This window comes from Hyla sarda, chromosome 1, assembly GCF_029499605.1.
Source record: "Hyla sarda isolate aHylSar1 chromosome 1, aHylSar1.hap1, whole genome shotgun sequence".
NCBI classification, from domain to species: Eukaryota; Metazoa; Chordata; class Amphibia; order Anura; family Hylidae; genus Hyla; species Hyla sarda.
Window position 1 is genome coordinate 3,877,200 of NC_079189.1, and position 21,266 is coordinate 3,898,465.

Genomic DNA, 21,266 nt, shown 5'->3' on the forward strand with positions numbered 1-21,266 from the left:
GCTCAGCCGGATAGGAGAGATTGCGGATGAAGGACCTGTGAGGATGATCATGTGACAGGAGTGGGCGGTGCTCAGCAGTAGTAGAGGACATGTGACCAGAAGGGGAGGAGCTCAGTGAAGAGGAGACGCGGTGTGAGGTGAGTTTCTATGCAGAGGGTTTGTTACATTGTGTTGTCAGTGTTCCTCTCCTCTCCCTCATTCCTATTGGTGGAGTAGTCGCCATGGTTACCACTTCCTCCTAGTGTCCGTACTATGGAGCCATCAGTGATCAGTATTAGGGTCCTGATCCCGGTATTGGCCCCGATACCTAATCCTATAGCTACAGTCCGGAGCCCATCAGCCGGTAATACTGGAGGAGAGGACGGGCCCATCAGTACTAGGGCCACTCCATTAGGGGCCACCCAGCTTTATATACCGCCCGCCACCCGGTTTTATATACCGCCCGCCACCCAGCTTTATGTACCGCCCGCCACCCAGCTTTATGTACTGCATGATACTCATCTTTCCCAGTGTCCTGAAGAGAATATCTGTCTGGTTTTGCAGCCATATTGGAGATATGAATGGAAGTACCAGATATCATTCTGTTCTACAGGAATTCTCACAGGACTTCCCCAGCTTTCTAAGACTCCTGAAGGGCAGGATAGTGAAGTCTTACTGATAGTAGTGGGGACTCATATTCTTTATTATTTCATTTAAAATACCAAATCAAAGACCAAAACACTTTACCTATCGGCCGCCATCAGATGTTCTCATGTCACACGGGGGCGGAGTCGTGACGTCACGATACTCCGCCCTTGTGTGACATCCCGCCCTGCCCCCTCAATGCAAGTCTATGGGAGGGGGCGTGACGGCCGTCACGCCCCCTCCCATAGACTTGCATTGAGGGGACGGGGCGTGATGTCACACGGGGACGGAGTCGTGACTTCACGGTATTTCCTGTTTGAGTTTCCTTCTTTGCCTACAAATCCCATAATTCCATTTTCCTCCCTCCCACACATCAGCCACCCCACCCATTGAAACATAAATGAGCTGCATCCATTCAAAAGACCTGTGGTTTTCAATCAGGGTGCCTCCAGCTGTTGCATTAGTTGCTGATTGATCGCTCCACCCATTGAAGCAGACAGGCTCCCTGTCATCAGGTGACTAGTGATGTCAGGTCTCGGCCGCACTGCAACCTGGGAAAAATCTGAGACAACAGTCATTTTGTATGCTGGTAAAAATAAATATTGGGGTGAAAATCACAGAAGAATTGTGAGAAAACCGTCACACACAGGTACAGACACTATATTATGGACTACACTAACTTTACAGCCGCTGTAGCATAGTCAAATAAAATTCCTGGAATACCCCTTTAATAACTCTTGAGAGACTTTTATGTATAAATTTGATTGGGAAATGGAGGCGAAAAATCAAAATCTCCATTTTTTTACACTAAAATGTTATTGTAGCCCCATTTTTTTCATTTTTACAAGGGGTAAAAGGTAAAATGTCCCCCCCAAAACTTGTAACTAATTTTCTCTGGAGTAAGGAAATGCCCTAAATGTGGATGTAAAGTGCTCTGCGGGCGCAGTAGAGGGCTCAGAAGGGAAGGAGCGACATTGGGCTTTTGGAGAGCGAATTTTGCTGAAATGGTTTTTTTGGGGGGCATATCTCATTTAGGAAGCCCCCATGGTGCCAGAACAGTTAAAAAAAAAAAAAAAAACACATGGCCTACTATTTTGGAGACTACACCCCTCAAGTAATGTAACAAGGGGTACAGTGAGCCTTAACACCCCACAGGTGATTGACGAACTGTCTTAAAATACGGACGTAAAAATAAATAAAAAAATTTCAATAAAATGCTGGTGTTACCCCAAATTTTTCATTTTCACAAGGGGTAATAATTTGTAACCCCATTTCTTCTGAGTATGGAAATACCCCATATGTGGATGTAAAGTGCTCTGCGGGCGAACTACAATGCTCAGAAGAGAAGGAGCGCCATTGGGCTTTTGGAGAGAGAATTTGGTTGGAATGGAAGTCGGGGGTCAGACACCTGCTGGGTGTAAATGCTCACTGTACCCCTTCTTACGTTCTGTGGGGTGTGTAGTTTCCAAAATGGGGTCACATGTGGGGGGGGGGCACTGTTCTGGAACAATGGGGGCTTTGTAAACGCACATGGCCTTCAATTTCAGCCTAATTCTCTCTCAAAAAGCCCCATGGTGCTCCTTCTGTTCTGAGCCCAGTAGTGCGCCCGCAGAGCACTTTACAGCCACATATGGGGTATTTCCATACTCAGAAAAAATGGGGTTCCAAATTTTGGGGGTCTTTTTTCCTATTACCCCTTGTGAAAATGAAAAGTAAAGGGCAACACCAGCATGTTAGTGTAAAAAAAATTTTTTTTTACACTGACAGGCTGGTGTAGACCCCCAACTTTTCCTTTTCATAAGGGGTAAAAGGAGAAAATACCCCCCAAAATTTGTAGTGCAATTTCTCTCGAGTACGGAGATACCCCATATGTGGCCCTAAACTGTTTCCTTAAAATACGACAGGGCTCCGAAGTGAGAGAGCGCCATGTGCATTTGAGGACTTAATTAGGGATTGCATAGGGGTGGACATAGGGGTATTCTACGCCAGTGATTCCCAAACAGGGTGCCTCCAGCTGTTGCTAAACTCCCAACATGCCTGGACAGTCAGTGGCTGTCCGGAAATGCTGTGAGTTGTTGTTTTGCAACAGCTGGAGGCTCCGTTTGGAAACACTGTACAATACGGTGTTAATTTGTAAACCTTCAGTTAGGTTCTGTTACCTAACTCAGTATTTTCCAACCAGTGTGCCTCCAGCTGTTGCAAAACTACAATTCTCAGCATGTACTGATCAAAGAAGGGCATGCTGGGAGATGTAGTTATGCAACAGCTGGAGCTACGCAACTACAACTCCCAGCATGCCGAGACAGCTGTTTGCTGTTTGGGCATGCTGCGATTTGCAGTTTTGCAACATCTGGAGTGCTACAATTTAGAGACCACTGAACAGTGATCTCCAAGCTGTGGACCTCCAGATGTTGCAAAACTACAACTCCCAGCATGCCCAGACAGCAAACAGCTATGTGGGCATGCTAGGAGTTGTAGTTTTGCAAGATCTAGAGGGCAGTATAGAGATCACTGTGCAGTGGTCTCTAAACTGTAGATCTCCAGCTGTTGCAAAACTACAAATCCCAGCATGCCCACACAGCAAACAGCTGTCTGGGCATGCTGGGAGTTGTAGTTTTGCAACATCTGGAAGGCTACAGTCTAGAGACCACTATAGTGGTCTCAGACTGTAGCCCTCTAGATGTTGCTAGGCAACTACTCACCGGCTTCCGTCGCATCCAGGGATCCATCCTCTTCTGCCGCACGCCGCCCGCAGATCTCCGTCGCCGCCCGCCGTCGCTCCGCTGCCTCCGGACGGGTAAGTGATCTTCGGCGCCGCTCCTCTGTCGTTTCCCTGTCCTGCCCCGCCTATTGTGGGTGGGCAGGACGGGGAAAACGAAAGTAAACCCCCCCCCCGCCCCCGATCTGCTATTGGTGGTCGCGTCTAGACCACCAATAGCAGGGATAGGAGGGGTGGCACCGGTGCCACCTCACTCCTATCGCTTCAGGGGTATCGCGGGTGTCTTAGACACCCGCGATCCCCCTTATATTCCGGGTCACCATAGACCCGTAATGACCCGGAATCGGCGCAAATCGCAAGTGTGAATTCACTTGCGATTTGCGCCGATCCGCGACATGGGGGGGTTCTAATGACCCCCCTGGGCATTTGCACGGGGTGCCTGCTGATGGGTACATTCACGTTCACAGTGAGTTTTCCACTGGGAGTTTGAGCTGCGGCGGAAAATTCTCCGCACCTCAAATTTGTAGAAGGAAACTCGCTGTAAACCCCCCGTGTGAATGTACCCTGTACATTCACACGGAGGGGTGCCCCAAACCTTCAGCTGTTGCAAAACTACAACTCCCAGAATTCACTGATAGACTGTACATGCTGGGAGTTGTAATTTTGCAACAGCTGGAGGTGCACGGATTGGAATCATTGAGTTAGGAAACAGACTCTAGCGTTTCCCAACCAGTGTGCCTACAGCTGTTGCAAAACTACAATTCCCAGCATGGCCAGACAGTCAGGGATGCTGGGGGGTGTAGTTCTGCAATATCTGGCCCTTCATATGTTGCAGAACTACAACTCCCAACATGCCTGGACAGTCTGGGCAAGAACAGTTGGAGACCGCTAAGTAGTGGTCTCCAAACTGTAGCCCTCCAGATGCTGCAAAGCTACAACTCCAAGCATGCCTAAACTGTCCAGGCATGTTGGGAGTTGTAGTTCTGCAACATATGAAGGGCCAGATATTGCAGAACTACACCGCCCAGCATCCCTGACTGTCTGGACATGCTGGGAATTGCAGTTTTACAACATCTGGAGGGCTACAGTTTGGAGACCACTGTGTAGTGGTCTCCAAACTGTGGCCCTCCAGATGTTGCAAAGCTACAACTCCCAGCATGACCAGACAGCCTTTGGCTGTCTGGGCATGCTGGGAGTTGTAGTTTTGCAACTTTTACAAGGCCACAGTAAAGATTACTTACCAGCGATCTTCACTGCAGCCTCCTCCACCGCCGCACTTTCCGGCCGCACTCCTCCCGCCGCTGCTCCGGTATGCCAGCCATGCTCCTCCTCCCCGCTCTGCCCAGACTTCGATATTGGTGGGTAGAGCGGGGGAAATTAACTTTAACCCCCCCCCCCAACTGCCATTGGTCGGTCGTACTGACCAATAGCAGGGGATTGTAGGAGGTGGCACCACTGCCACCTCGCTCCTATCCTTTAGGATTGTCGGAGCTGTCTCTGGCAGCACTGATCATTCTTATTTTCCGGGCGATCAGGTCACCAGTGACCCGATTGGCCTGGAATTGCCGCAAATCGCCGGTCTGAATTGACCGGCGATAGCCGACATGGGGACCCCCCCTAGGCATTCCAGCGGGATGTGTGCTGATAGATATCAGCAGTTACCCCGGTCCAGTCCCCACTCGGCTCGCGGTGGGGACTGAAATTCCCATGGGCGTACAGTTACACCCTCCGTCCTTAACGACCATGGATGTGTATACTCGTCCATTTGCAGTTAATGGGGTATTACGCAGGCTCCCGACTCGAGCCCGCGTCATACCGGCCGGCCCCATGCTGATTCTTGTAGCTGGTGGCCAGCGTTAATAGCCGGCCGGCTATTAACCCTTTAGATCGCCGGCTAATGGGTGCATGTAGCTTGAAGAAGTGCCAGACCGGCACAAAACCGCACTGTCGTACCCGCGCCCCCTGCCTCGTTCCCTGCCCTCCCTTGCCGTGATGTGTACATGTGAACACCTCTTGGAATAAAAAGACGTTGTCGCAGAACGGTGAGTTGCCGAGTCTTTTCTTCTCCTGCTTCTCATTGAATGGATTTGTTCATACTCGTAGCACCACCTGGATCTGCCTTTGGACAACTCCGGTTCTGTTGGTAGTCGCCGCCTGTACAGTGGCTCATATTATACGGTAGTGCCAGATACTTGTACCTCTTTGTGTTCATAATATTGTTAATTAATCCGCACGGTCAATCGCGTATGTGCAAAAAAATTCCAAAGTCCAAAATAGCGTATTTTTGGTCACTTTTTATACCATGAAAAAAGGAATAAAAAGCGATCAAAAAGTCCCATCAAAACAAAGATGGTACCAATTAAAACTTCAGATCACTGCGCAAAAAATGAGCCCTCATACTAACCTGTACGTGGAGAGAGAACCATTGTTGTCCTCATCTACATTTCCACCATTGTTGTCCCCCCATCTACATTTCCACCATTGTTGTCCCCATCTACATTTCCACCATTGTTGTCCCCCATCTACATTTCCACCATTGTTGTCCCCCCATCTACATTTCCACCATTGTTGTCCCTCCATCTACATTTCCACCATTGTTGTCCCCATCTACATTTCCTACATTGTTGTCCCCCATCTACATTTCCACCATTGTTGTCCCCCCATCTACATTTCCACCATTGTTGTCCCCATCTACATTTCCACCATTGTTGTCCCCCCATCTACATTTCCACCATTGTTGTCCCCTCATCTACATTTCCACCATTGTTGTCCTCATCTACATTTCCACCATTGTTGTCCCCATCTACATTTCCACCATTGTTGTCCCCCATCTACATTTCCACCATTGTTGTCCCCCATCTACATTTCCACCATTGTTGTCCCCCATCTACATTTCCACCATTGTTGTCCCTCCATCTACATTTCCACCATTGTTGTCCCCCCCAATCTACATTTCCACCATTGTTGTCCCCATCTACATTTCCACCATTGTTGTCCCCCCATCTACATTTCCACCATTGTTGGCCCCCATCTACATTTCCACCATTGTTGTCCTCCATCTACATTTCCACCATTGTTGTCCCCCATCTACATTTCCACCATTGTTGTCCCCCATCTACATTTCCACCATTGTTGTCCCCATCTACATTTCCACCATTGTTGTCCCCATCTACATTTCCACCATTGTTGTCCCCATCTACATTTCCACCATTGTTGTCCCCATCTACATTTCCACCATTGTTGTCCCCCATCTTTGGCGCCGCTCTATGTTATCGATGTCTTTTTGTAGGTGAGGTCTCCAGAACTGACCCCATTAGGACATCGCTGTCTATTATTCAGTGGAGGAGTTGGAGGACACAAGGATCTGTACCAGGACATAGTCATGATGGAGGATCACCGGCCCCTCACATCACAAGGTAAGAAGAGACATATATATAGATATCACTCTCACTACCTAGTAACATAGAAATCTATCCAGCACTGATGTATTCATTCCCTGTGTGTTCCCTACAGATGGAGTCATTGATAGAAATCCACCCGAGAGGTGTCCCCGCCCTCTGTATTCCCAGGACTGTCCAGAGGGAAATGTCCCAGAGAAGCATCAGGTAGATGAGGCTGATCCTATATCTCTATAGGGGGGTCCTTATAGTCTCCCCATAATATGACCAGAAAGGGAGCGAACTAAAGTTATTTTTGTTTTTTCTTGTTCATTCAGCTTAAAGATCATATTAATATTAAAGTTGAACCAGAAGAGGAGTTGGAGTTTTGGTCCGATCAGCAGTGTGTGAGGGAAGTGAAGGAGGAAATTCCAGGAGGTGTTGTCCCAGGTATGTAATAATTCCAGGAGGTGTTGTCCCAGGTATGTAATAATTCCAGGAGGTGTTGTCCCAGGTATGTAATAATTCCAGGAGGTGTTGTCCCAGGTATGTAATAATTCCAGGAGGTGTTGTCCCAGGTATGTAAGAATGGATTTATTATAGGCAACAATAGGATCTCAGCCTCCCTCTCCCTGTAGATATAGATGACAATGGGTGCTCAGCCTCCCCCTCCCTGTAGAATGACCTCTGCACAGAGCATGCTGGGCGACACATTGACTTTATGGAGAAGAAACGATAAACCACAGAAGAATAAAGTCCTGTAGGGAGTGTGTCATGTGATCATGTGACGGCCGGGGAATGTTCTAGGATAAAACATTAGGAGGATCATGTACAGGAATGATGGGGGTCATTGTCCTCTGAGATGAATCTGACGCTGATTGTATGAGATGGTTTGTAGTAATGTTCGCCATGGACGTGGGGTCCAGTCAGGGCCCCGTATTATATTGTGTTGTCAGATCATAGTTTGGAGTCTGCTGTTAACCCTTTACATTCTATATAGATTGATAAATGACGATCACATAGGAGATGACCTTGTCCAGGTTATGTATACAGCAGAAGGGTGAACCCGGCCAAGAGGGAGGACAAAAAGTAACCAAAACTGAGGAAAGACAGAAAGAGGGAAGAAGGGAATGGAGGATAAAGAAGAGTCTGATGTAAAGAGAGAGACCAGAGGGGCGTGGCCTGGCTGTTGGTATGAGCGGTCGCACGCTGTAGGTGCTCCCGCTTAGAGCCTGCTATTTCTTGATCCTGACTGGAATCCTGGAGTCCCTGACCCATCTCAGGACCCGAGCTTTGGCCCAGAAACAAGATCCTGACAAGTTGAAGGACCGGTCTGCGGTGGAGAAGCTCCGGGACTATGCCCGCGCAGTGAAGCAAGATGGCGCCGGCAGGCCGGAGCGCGAACCTCACGAGCTGACCTGGGGGGAGGGGACCCTGCCTAGACGAGGATGCTGCGGCACCTGAACTTTCCCTCCGGGAGGTGAGCGACACGCTCCTGATGGCTATCCAGACGTGACGGACTTCACTCACCGGTAAAATGGAGGAAATCCGTGTGGATGTTGGCCTCTTGAGGCAGGACTTTCAGAACCTGCGGGACTGGGTGGCGGAGACGGAGACTCGCATCTCCACGCTGGTGGACTCTGTGCAGCCACTTCCTGCCTCCCTTAGAACCGTGCAGGAGCAGCTTGAGACGGCACGGCAGAAGAATGACGACCTGGAGAACAGGCTGCGCCGGAATAACATCCGGGTGATCGGCCTGCCGGAGCGCGTGGAGGGGCAGAACCCGGGGGCCTACGTGGAGAAGTGGATTACGGAGCTCTTTCCAGATGCCCCCTTCTCAGCTGCATATGCTGTGGAGCGCGCACACCCTCCAAACCTCCCATTCCTGGTGCCCCTCCGCGGCCGCTGCTAGCAAGGTTCCTTAACTGCAATGATGGGGACCGGATTCTCCGGTCTGCACGACGGCTGCCTGACATCACAGTGCGCAACGCCAGAGTCTCCATCTTCCCGGATTTTTCCTCGGATCTGCAGCGCAAAAGGGCCTCCTTCACATCGGTCAAGGCTAGGCTGAGGGAGCGGGGGGTGCCGTACTCCATGGCGTACCCTGCCCGCCTCTGTGTGGTGGAAGGGGACCGGGCCATCTTCTTCTCCACCCCGCAAGATGCTGACGACTGGCTGCGTGGGCAGCGCTGATCCTGCAATCTGATTCATCGTTCCTGCTCCATGTTCCCGAGGCCGACCATGATGACCACTGCTATGCATCTCCCCGTCCATCCCCTCCTCCCGTTCTTCACTCCCCCCTCTCTGCTGGACGTAAGGTACTGTGCAACTTTTCCATGACCCCTCTCCACGTGTCTCCCGTGCCCGGCATCGTGACCCATGGCCCCCTGCCACCCCTCCCCTCCTTCCCCGGTCCTCCCTGCCTTCCATATCCCCGGATTCTTCTGTTGTGGACCCTGATGACCCCTGGAGGTTCTCAGGTGGACGACTGCAGTCATGAACAGAGACTCTGCTTCCCCCCTCTCTCCTCCCCCCCCCCCCCCCTTTCCATGGACTCCTGTGGACATCTTTCCCATGAAACCCCCCTATGGGTATTCGGATGGACTTCCGTGTATAAGCAGGTTCTCCCCACTAGAGGGAGCTGTTGCTCATCTGATGCTTTGTCACCACTGGTATGGTTATCTTTTTTGGTATGTTTGTTTGACTGTCCCCTGTTTAGTTTGGGGATTCTCCTTGTCCACCAATTCCTACTTGAGAGATTTTCCATGTGTACCTTATGTCCTCTACCACCGAGTGTTTTAGTCACTCCGTCTACCCACGCATCTCTGTCCTTGTTGCTCGCCCTGACTGGGGACTGCCTGTCTCTTATGTGTTTTTTGTCTTTCTCCTTGCTGTCATGCTTGTTGTCCTTTCTTATGGCGGATCTTAGGGTACTGTCCTGGAACGTTAGAGGAGCCCGCACCCCCTGTAAACGTGCCCTGATATTTTCCCACATAAGGAGATACCGCCCTCATATAGTAGCATTGCAGGACACTCGTCTAACTCCAGACAGGGCTGGTCAGTTTTCAAAACCCTGGGTCCAATGGTCCCAGCACTTCTTCCACACGTCATTCTCCAGGGGGGTTTGCCTTCTAGTTAGCAGGAGGGTGCGATGGGATCCTGTCACGGTCCGCAGGGACTCACAGGGTCGCCTTATTTTTGTTTATGCTTATTTGAATAATATGCCATATGTCCTATTGTTTCTCTATAACCCTCCTCCTGCTACTATGGAGAACTTACATGGGGCTGTTACTTTTGCTGCTAGTTACCCTGCTGCTCGTGTTTTATGTATGGGGGACTTTAATATGGTGCCGAACCAGGCTTTGGACTGACCTAGTCCTAGGGGGGTCCCCGGGGGCACTGGGGGTACTCCTCTCTCACAGTTCTTGGATGAAGTCTTTTGGGTTGACATATTTAGGAACAGGTGTCCTCAAGCTAGGCAATACTCGTGTCATACTCTGGGTCGAAATGCGCTGTCCAGGATCGACCTTGCATGTGGTAACTTGCTTCTTTTCTCCCAGGTCGTATTGGAGGCCCGATACGTTGCGGGCCCATCAGAGGCCCATAAGGTGGCTTGGCTACGTGCGGGGCGACACTATATGCTGCACCTCCATGAGAAGGCCAATAGGAAACTATTCTTTACTAAACAATTTTATTTTGAGCACGGGAATCAATCAAGTAAGCTGTTGGCTCAGGATGGGTCCGTGCTGTCGGGGATAGTGGAGATGTTTCTCCTCATTTTACTCTAATCTCTATTCTTCACAGGTGCAGTATGATAATGCGGAATTGGCCACCTACCTGGACGGCATTGACTTTCCCGTGTTGTTCCTCTCCTTATTGGAAATTCAAGAGGCCGTGGCGGATATGACCAAAGGTAAATCTCCGGGCCCTGATGGTCTTCCTCTGGAGGTTTACTTGCGGTACTCCGACATGCTCCTTCCCTCTCTCTTGGCTATGTTTCAAAGGGCATTTGTGGACGGGGCCTTGCCGGACTCTATGTAGGAGGCAATCATAGTTGTCCTTCTCAAACCTGACAAAGATCCCGGAGATTGTGGTTCTTATTGACCCATCTCTTTATTGAATTTAGATTATAAGGTCCTCACTAAAGTGTTGGCTAACCGTTTGAATAGGGCGATCCTTTCCATAATCCACCCTGACCAGGCCAGCTTTATGCCGGGTAAATCTACGTCCGATAATATACGCCGAGTCCAGACAGCCGTCGAGGTGGGGTGTGCGTTGGGTGGGGATTGGGCCTTGGCGTTGCTGGACGCCGACCAAGGCCTTTGACTCGGTGGAGTGGGGTTATCTGCAGGCTACCCTCGCTAGATTTCGCTTTGGCCCTAATTTTAGGAAGTGGGTTTCCCTCCTCTATAGATGTCCGTGGGCCCAGATCCTGGTGAATGGTTTGTGCTCTTCCCCATTTGCTCTAGGCAGGGGTACGCGTCAGGGGTGCCCCTTGTTCCCGCTCCTGTTTACGGTGGCAATGGAGCCCCTCGCTCTGCGCATTCGACAGGCCCCCAGATTCCGAGGTATGTCTATGGGGGGCAGGGAGGAAAGGATTGGTTCGTACGCGGATGATATGGTGGTGTTCCTCTCTGACCCTGCATCGATGCTTCCATATGTTATGACGCTCATGGATCGTTTTGGGCACTTCTCGGGCTTATATATTGGTCTAAATCCGCGGTGATGCTGCTTTTGCCTAAAGATTGGCCCCCTGTTATGAATGACCTTCCAGTGGTTGCCTCCTTTAAATATTTAGGGGTACACATTCACAGGGATCCAATGCTTGACCTGTCCGCCAATGTCCTCCCTTTACTTCCCTACATTAAATCTAAGTTTCGAGTGTGGGCCACGCTCCCGTTGTCGGCTGCTGGTCGTGTCAATCTTATTAAGCTTATTGTCTTACCCAAATGCCTCTATGCACTAGAACATGCCTCTGTGCCTGTCCCTAGACACTTTTTTGATTCTCTGCACTCCCTTCTTTCTCCATTCATTTGGGGCCCCAATAGACCTAAAATTTGTCTGACTACGTTACAGCGCCCCAAATTGGCAGCGGGTATTTCACTTCCCGACTTCCATCTGTATTATTTGGCGGGTCAACTCCGGTATATTAGACATTGGATCTCTGGGGATGTAGTGCCGGACTCGGAGCAATCTCTGGGTAGGTTTGTTCCGGCTCAGACTCTCCGGATGCTGCTGGACAGCCCTACCCTTGGTGGTAGAGCCTATCTTCCCCTACACAAACTAGCCATTAAGGTTTGGAGGGCTGCCAAGGGACTGTATGGTTAAACTGACGTACCCGAGGATACCCCTTTGTGGCATAACCCTCACCTTCCTCACCTGGGGGATGCTTTGTACCCTGTTTTTTTGCAGACTAGGGGGGTTCTGACTCTAGGACATGTTTACAGCGGCAATGTGCTCTGCTCGTTCTATCAGCTGTGTTCCAGCCATGATTTACCGAGATCTTGTTTCTTTAGATTTCTCCAGCTTCGCCACGCATTGAACGCCCAGTTCCCCGTAGGGAGCTCCCCGATTTCCGCATTTCCCCTTATTGGTGTACTGAAGTCTCAGGGACCTAGGGGGCTGGTGTCCATCCTGTACACACACCTTATTCAGGCTAAGAACTCCTGCTCCCCATTGCCGGCGGTCCGGCACTGGGAATCCCATATCCCTAATCTAACTAAGGATGATTGGGAGGACATTCTCTCCTCCCACATGCTTGTGTCCCCGGCAGATAATAAATTGAATTCAATTGAACATTATACATTACAGCTATATTACGCCTCTTAGGTTACATAGAAATGGGTCTCTCTGATGCTTGTCATCGTTGTGGTGCTGCCAGGGCAGACTTCTGGCATCTGTTATGGGCGTGCCCGTTTATAGTGTCATTTTGGCGCGAAGTACTTCGCCTTTTGTCTACTCTTGCTCAACCTTCCTTATCTCTTGATCCTTTGATTTGCCCATTTGGTATCCTGGATGAAGAGATCTGGACGCATCACACACGCACACTCTTGCGGGAAACCTTGTTCATGGCCAGGAAGGCTATTGCCCTCAAATGGATGGACCCCGGCTCTCCTACCCTCTCGTCAATGCCACATTACCTTTCTCTCATATAGTTTATAAGCGTAGGAAATGTCCAGGTAAATTCCTCTCTGTATGGGGTGGCTGGTGCTCCTCTCCCTTAACCCAATGTTCCTACTTGGGGTCCTCTCACAGGCCTATGATAGTTTGAGTACATGTCTCTATGAAACACTGTGGTTTATTCATGCCTCAATAGGTGCTTTATGGCTATTGTTCTGGGCGATTGTTCGCCTTTGTTACCAGTTACTCTCGCCTCGGTTTGGGTGATTTCGTGTTCCTCTGTTTTATATTATGTGATGGCAGACGGAATATTCTGTCGTTTACATTCTCTTCAATTGTGTTACCTTTCCTGGCCTTTCACCTGTGTCTTTATGGCTATATACTGTGTTAACTTTACTAGGCCTGTGCTCTGATGTTGTTTACTTTTCAATAAAACGTATTTAAAAAAAAAAAAAGAGAGAGAATTGAGATCGGGTCCAGACAAATCCGTCAGGACTCTACCCCCAGAATCATCAGCTAGAACAGCAAATCACTATCAGACAAGAGATAAAAGGGCGGATTACATGGAGAAGATCACCCAGTGCTTCCTTTAAGGCGATGTTCACACCGCAGAATATCTGATATTCCCCTCACATTCCGCTCAGCAAAACCAGACGCAAGATTTTTCGCAGTTTTGTGATTTTTGTGCTTTCATTTGAGTCCTATTCACTCCGAAAACTCCATAAAATAGAAGATATTGTGTAAACAACTCGGGGTAATAGACCTGGATCACATCACAGAACAGTCATAAAATGCCCCGTATATGGTATTATATTCACAATATGTACCTCAATAATTATACAGACCCCAAAACCAAACACAGGTAATGATGGGAAATCTATCGCACTGACGTCTCTGTAGTGTAGAATTGTGTGGACAGGCCGGCTGCCATATTGGGAAACATGGCCGACATGAGGGAATAATTATTGTAATAAAGAGAGATACAGTGTTACCCTCCCTCAAATAACTTGTCCTGCAAAAATCCTCACCCTACCTAATAGTGGAGCAGTCCCCCCCCCCCCCACTCCACCCTACCTAACAGTGGAGGAGGCGCCCGCATTTCACCCTACCTACAGTGGAGGTGTCACCCCCCCCCCCTCCCTTACTTCACCCTACCCAACAGTGGAGGAGTCATCCCCCCCCCCAACTTCACCATACCTAACAGTGGAGCAGTCCCACCCCCGCCCCCTTCCCCCCACTCCACCCTACCTAACAGTGGAGGAGGTGGCCCCACTTCACCGGAGGCACCCCCCCTCCACACCACCCTACCCAACAGTGGAGGAGGCACCCCCCCCCCCAACTTCATCCTACCTAACAGTGGAGGAGTAACCCCCCCCCCACTTCACCCTTCCTAACAGTGGAGTTGGCGCCCCCCTCCCTTACTTCACCCTACCTAACAGTGGAGTTGGCGCCCCCACTATGCCTTTTCCCCCCCAACATAGAATAAGTAATGGGAATCCTCCTTCCGTCACACGTTATTGAGATCGTCGCCCATTATAATCTCCCCACATGAAGGGTCAGATCTCTGGGGGATTTATTACAGGTCTGAACTTCCCTCAATATTTTCTCTAATACTTACAGATTCTTAGGCCCAGCCGCCCCTCCCCCATTTCTACCTTTTCCTGTAGAACTGAATGGCCGGTTGTACCTGTAGTCGTGTTCTATGGTGAGGATGGGTCATGTGTCCGCCCTCCACTGGGTGAGGCTCATATATATTTCTCAATTTAGGATAAAGCACTAAGACAGAAAGATGACAGAAAGTGGGGGAGGGGCAGAACATTATTGAGGTATAACCTAGAGGTGAAGGTGCTGAGAGAAGTGTATGAGATATATAGATGGATATACAGTATTCATTCCCTGTGTGTTCCCTACAGATGGAGTCATTGATAGAAATCCACCCGAGAGGTGTCCCCGTCCTCTGTATTCCCAGGACTGTCCAGAGGGAAATGTCCCAGAGAAGCATCAGGTAGATGACGCTAAAGTCTCCCCAAAAAATTACCATAAAGGGATTGACCCCCCCAAGAAAACTTACATTTTCTTCCTATCTTTTTTAGGATGAAGATAAGATTAATTTTAAGGTTGAGGTTAAAACTGAACCAGAAGAGGAGACGGATTTCGGGGCCGATCAGCAGTGTAAGGAGGGGGAGACTTTTATTGGTGGAGGGTCTCCTAGATACTACTACACCCATCATCTGATCATCACATGGAATAATCTATTCATCACTGTGTGTTCTGTACTGATGTATTCATTCCCTGTGTGTTCCCTACAGATGGAGTCATTGATAGAAATCCACCCGAGAGGTGTCCCCGCCCTCTGTATTCCCAGGACTGCCCAGAGGGAAATGTCCCAGAGAACCATCAGGTAGATGATGTAAGGTGTTTCCAAAATATGACCAGAAAGTGATTGAGGTGAAGTTCTTTTTAACATTTTTTTTCTTATTTGTTCAGGTTAAAGATCTGATGGATATTAAGGTTGAGGTTAAAGATGAACCGGAAGAGGAGGAAATTCCAGGAGGTGTTACCCCAGGTATGTAGTAATTCCAGGAGGTGTTTTCCCAGGTATGTAATATTTCCAGGAGGTGTTACCCCAGGTATGTAGTAATGTATTACAGAGGGAATTCGGAGGTGTCTTCAGGGGAGGCTCCACCTTTGAGCTACATTACATTAACCCTTCAGGCCCCAGTGATCCCCTGTGTTATGACCATCAAAAACTGCAGCAAAACTTCATGTGTGTTTCCAACCTAATAATATTTTATATATTTCCCATAATCCATTTTTATCCCAACAGAAAACTTCATGTTATTCCTGAATGATAAAGGAGAATATGAAGATATGATGGGGCGCTCCTCAGGAGAAGACCTCCTTACCCCTAATGTCTATCCATATCGATCATATATTAATCCCTCTGATCATGACCACCCATACATTGGTACTAATCAGAAAGAGAGGAAAAGGATTCAATGTAATGAATGTGGAGAACAATTTACAAAAAAGTCAGAACTTGTTAAACACAGAAAAAGTCATATAGAAAAGAAGCTGTATGTGTGTTCAGAATGTGGGAAATCCTGTACATGTCAATCTGCTCTTATTGTACATGAGAGAATTCATACAGGGGAGAAGCCATATTCATGTTCAGAATGTGGAAAATGTTTCAAAAGTAAGCCAGAGCTTAATTCACATGACAGAATTCACACGGGAGAGAAGCCATATTCATGTTCAGAATGTGGAAAATGTTTTGCACGTAAGTCAGAGCTTGTTAAACATGAGAGAATACACACATGTTCAGAATGTGGGAAATCCTGTAAATGTCAATCAGCTAAGGAACACAAGAAAGTTTTATATTGTGGGGAATGTGGAAAAGAATTTACAAGAAGAGCAGATCTTGTTAGACACAGAAAAAGTCATAAAGAAAAGAAGCTGTATGTGTGTTCAGAATGTGGGAAATCCTGTAAATCTCCATCAGCTCTTATTATACATGAGAGAATCCATACAGGGGAGAAGCCATATTCATGTTCACAATGTGAAAAATGTTTTAAAAGTAAACCACAGCTTGTTAAACATGAGAGAATTCACACAGGGGAGATGCCATATTCATGTTCAGAATGTGGAAATTGTTTTAAAGGTAAACCAGAGCTTGTGAAACATAAGAAAATACACATGGGACAGAAGCCATATTCATGTTCAGAATGTGGAAAAAGTTTTGAAAGTAAATCAGAACTTGTTAAACATAAGAGATTACACACAGGACAGAAGCCATATTCATGTTCAGAATGTGGAAAATGTTTTAGAACTAAAGCATATCTTGTTTTACATAAGAGAATTCACATGGGAGAAAAGCCATATTCATGTTCAGAATGTGGGAGATGTTTTACACAAAAATCAGTTCTAGTATTGCATGAGAGAAGGCACATGGGAAAGAGGCCTTATTCATGTTCAGAATGTGGGAAATGTTTTATAAGTAAATCAGATCTTAGAAGACATGAGAGAATTCATGCAGGAGAGAAGCCATATTCATGTACAGAATGTGGAAAATGTTTTAGACAAAAATCAGTTCTAGTATTGCATGAGAGAAGGCACACAGGAAAGAAGCCTTATTCATGTTCAGAATGTGGTAAATGTTTTAAAAGTAAAACAGAGCTTGTTATACATAAGAGAATTCACTCAGAAGAGAAGCCGTATTCATGTACAGAATGTGGGAAAGGTTTTAAACAAAAATCAGTTCTAATATTGCATGAGAGAAGTCACACAGGCGAGAAGCCATATTCATGTTCTGAATGTGGGAAAGGTTTTACATGTAAATCAAATCTTGTTAAGCATAAGAGAAGTCACACCGGAGAGAAGCCGTATTCTTGTTCAGACTGCGGTAAATGTTTTAAAAGTAACTCAGATGTTGTTGTACATAAAAGAATTCACACAGGAGAGATGCCGTTTTCATGTTCAGAATGTGGTAAATGTTTTAGAAGTAAACCAAGTCTTGTTAAGCATGAGAGAATTCACACAGGAGAGAAGCTGTGTTATTGTTCACATTGTGGTAAACGTTTTATAAGTAAATCAGATCTTGTTATACACGAGAGAAGTCACACAGGAGATAAGCCATTTATGTGTTCAGAATGTGGGAAATGTTTTACAACGAGAAGATATCTTATTGCACATGAGATAATTCACACAAGGGAGAAGTCCTATCAATGTTGAGAATGTGAGAAAACACAATTTTCTAGACACGAGAAAAGTCTCACTGGAGACTGATAGATGAAATAATGCTAAAAATCTAATAATATAGAGAGTGTAAATATGAGATCTTAGGTAACAGTAAAATATGATGTTTCTACGTTCTGTTGTGAGAATTAACCCTTGAATAAACCTAAGCAGAAGCTAAAGCCAACATCATCTCTTGGTCATCAGCACCTGGGGTCATGTGACCTTTGTAGGTAAATAACGGTAATGAGAAGTAATATGTAATGCTATTGTGTATCATTTAGTAGTGACTTGTAGCTCTACACTACAGTATGATTGGATGATTTCTATGGATGATAATGATTGGTGATTACTATGTATTACCTCGGCCTCATTTCCATTAGAAATATTACTGATTGTATCTCATGTGTCACTTCTGTCACCAATAAATGAAATCCTGTGTGTGAACCGGTCCCTATAACAAGACGTTGTCCCTGTGAGTCCTTGTGGAGATGGAGAAGGGAAATTCTTGGTGTTTCTCCAGACAGGGGTGCAGAGTGCTGCTGGGGATACAGGACTTTAGGGTGCCCTGGCGGGGGGGGGGGGGTTATTGCTGTTATATAAGAGCGGGCTCTGTCCCCATTATACAGGCTCCTGTATTTATTTTTCATTTTCCAATAAAAGAGAAAACCTCATATAACAAGACTCCAGGCGGCCACAACATACACGCAGGTACAGCATGCCGCAGGAAAACTGCCAGCGGGACACAAAACAGCAGTATGCAAGGGAAGTAATGCCAGCTCACCCAAACGTCCAGCCGATGAAAGGAAAGGTGCGGATTTCACCAGCCATAGAAGAAGACTTCCAGCACGGAATGTTCTCAGGAACGTCAGACTTTATTAATTATTCCAGTAAACACAAGACATCGGGCACAGTGACGCGTTTCGGTCTGATCACCGGACCTTACTCATATAAAGACAGGTCAGATTCAGAACCTTATATGTCGGGAGGGGAGGCTGATGTCACCCCACACCTGCAGCGTTCCGGTAGCCTAAACCTTTTACATCCCAGATCAAAGGATACACAAATACAATTTTGTTAAAGGGGTACTCCGGCGATAAGATGCCTGATCGTGGGGGGTCCCGCCGCTGGGCCCCCGTGATCTTGCACGCAGAACCCCGTTGCAATCAGTCCCCGGAGCATGTTCGCTCCGGGTCTGATTACTGGCGATCACGGGGCTGGAGCATTGTGACATCACAGCTCCGCCCCTGCGTGATGTCATGCTCCACCTCCTCAATGCAAGCCTATGGGAGGGGGCGTGACTGCTGTCGGCTGAGAACTGCCGATCATGGGGTCGGAGCATTGTGACGTCACAGCCCCGCCCCCGTGTGACGTCATGCTCTTCTGTTATGGATATTGAAATTATGTTTTTTTTTTTTACATCCATTATATCCCATGTAGTATAAATTTCCCTGCCCCCTCGGTCTAAAGTTTAGTTCACCTACAGCCACAGTAGGCAGGGCTAAAGAACCTGCTTTTCCAGGTTATGTGAGGAGAGCAGGCGGACACTAGGCCAAAGGGGTGGGGCATTGGGGGATTTCACAGGAGAACATATGGCCCTCTGTCTCTTTTCCTTTGGATCTTCCTTGAAGAGGGGAGCTCTCCTGCTCCTTAGACTGGGATAGATAAGTATATTGATTGTATCATTTCTACACTAAATATTTATATATCACTGGTAGATTCCTGCTAGTTTGCTAAACATAGAGTATGTACTATTGTATTAATGCTTGTATGTTTGTCTTATTTGGTTTAGCTAATTAATGTTTTTATTAAATGTTATCAACTTTGCTGGTTACCGAGTGATCGTTAATTTGGTGGGATACACCGCCCGTACCAGACATTTCTGCCAAAATACCTGGTACAATTATTTCATAGTTGTACAAAACGTAATCAGTGTTTCTGGGTGCTTTACAAACATATTTAGGACCTATAGTTTTAGCCTGAACTTCCTGCTTCAGTTTTCATATAGTTGGTGGCCATTTTGGGTTACTCCAACAAAGAAAGCACATGGTCGGGGGAGGGGCATGTTTGTTTTACTGTAATTCTAAAATCACAAATGGCGTAGTCGGCAGGATATTCCACAATAAGTGGAGCTGCAGACAGGATTATCACCCTAGAGCAACAACAGCTTCCTCAAGCCTATAGGAGGGGGCGTGACTGCTGTCAGCTGATAACTGCCGATAACGGGGCCGGAGCATTGTGACGTCATGGCTCCACCCCCGTGTGACGTCATGCTCCGCTTCCTCAATGCAAGCCTATAGGAGGGGGCGTGACTGCTGTCAGCTGATAACTGCCGATCACGGGGTCGGAGCATTGTGACATCACTGCTCCGCCCTGTGTGATGCAAATCTCCGCCTCCTCAATGCAAGCCTATAGGAGGGGGCGTGGCTGCTGTCAGCTGATAACTGCCGATCACGGGGCCGGAGCATTGTGACGTCACGGCCCCACCCCCATGTGACGTCATGCTCCGCTTCCTCAATGCAAGCCTATAGGAGGGGGCGTGACTGCTGTCAGCTGATAACTGCCGATCACGGGTCCGGAGCATTGTGACTTCACGGCTCTGCTCCCGTGTGACGTCATGCTCCGCCTCCTCAATGCAAGCCTATGGGAGGGGGCGTGACAGCTTGCATTAAGGGGGCGGAGCGTGGTATCACACAGGGGCGGAGTCATGACTTTACAATGCTCCGGCCCCGTGATCACCATTCATTTGACCCAGAGCGAACATGCTCCGGGGACTGATTGTAACGGGGTGCTGTGTGCAAGATCACAGGGGTCCCCAGCGGTGGGACAACCGCGATCAGGCATCTTATCCCCTATCCTTTGAATAGGGGATAAGATGTCTTAGCACCGGAGTACCCCTTTAAAGTGACCCATTCCAAACCATGTAACATAAGGGAAGAAATGGCTCCTCCATGGCGCTCCGCACAATGTTTGGAGATCATAGAGACATTTCTTGAATTAAAATGAGCCACATCTGATAGGTGTTCACTTATACGGACCTTAAAGGGGTACTCCGGCGCTAAGACATCTTATCCCCTATCCAAAGGATAGGGGACAAGATGTCTCACCGCAGGGGTCCCGCCACTGGGGACCCCCGCAATCTTGTGTTTGCCACCCACCTGTTTGAGCTGCACGACGCGGTGCCAGATCACAAACAGCCGGGTGGTGACCACAGGGCTGGAGTATCATGACGTCACGATTCCGCCCCCGCTATGCAAGTCTATGGGAGGGGGCTTGACGGACATCACGCCCCCTCCCATAGACCTGCATAGCGGGGGCGGGGGTTGACGATCCGATCATCCAGAACGTCAGACGGAGGTCCCCTCACCTGCCTCCGCTGCCTTCCACAGGTCTCCTGCTCTGATCTAAGATCGAGCAGACCAGAGCAGAAGATCACCGATAACACTGATCAGTGCTATGCCCAATGCATATGGGGACTATTAAAGTGTAAAAATAAAAGTAAAAAAAATGTGAAAAACCCCCTCCCCCAATAAAAATGTAAATTGTCCCATTTTCCCTATTTCACCCCCAAAAAGTGCAAAAAAATTTTTTTATATACATATTTGGTATCGCCACGTGCGTAAATATCTGAACTATTAAAATATAATGTTAATGATCCCGTACGGTGAACGTAAAAAAAAAGGTCCAAAATT

The 21,266-nt window shown here is 47.9% G+C and overlaps 2 protein-coding genes across 9 annotated transcripts in view; one reads left to right on the forward strand and one right to left on the reverse strand.

The window, feature by feature from the left end:
* Positions 1-19,395, forward strand: part of LOC130277291 (zinc finger protein 345-like) — a 304,690-nt gene extending 285,295 nt beyond the window's left edge. For 2 of the 8 annotated variants that reach the window (XM_056528186.1, XM_056528309.1), the window contains exons 2-9: positions 6,633-6,759; positions 6,857-6,948; positions 7,059-7,170; positions 14,754-14,845; positions 14,934-15,012; positions 15,150-15,241; positions 15,328-15,406; positions 15,668-18,153. In XM_056528186.1, the coding sequence (XP_056384161.1) occupies positions 6,726-6,759; positions 6,857-6,948; positions 7,059-7,170; positions 14,754-14,845; positions 14,934-15,012; positions 15,150-15,241; positions 15,328-15,406; positions 15,668-17,571 (2,484 nt within the window). In that variant the 5' untranslated portion in view covers positions 6,633-6,725 and the 3' untranslated portion in view covers positions 17,572-18,153. The other 6 variants (XM_056528141.1, XM_056528036.1, XM_056528096.1 and 3 more) reach the window with 6 other exon arrangements.
* The window catches only part of LOC130306231 (uncharacterized), an 870,792-nt gene that overhangs the window by 759,676 nt on the left and 89,850 nt on the right, over positions 1-21,266 (reverse strand). The gene's annotated exons all lie outside the window — the stretch shown is intronic.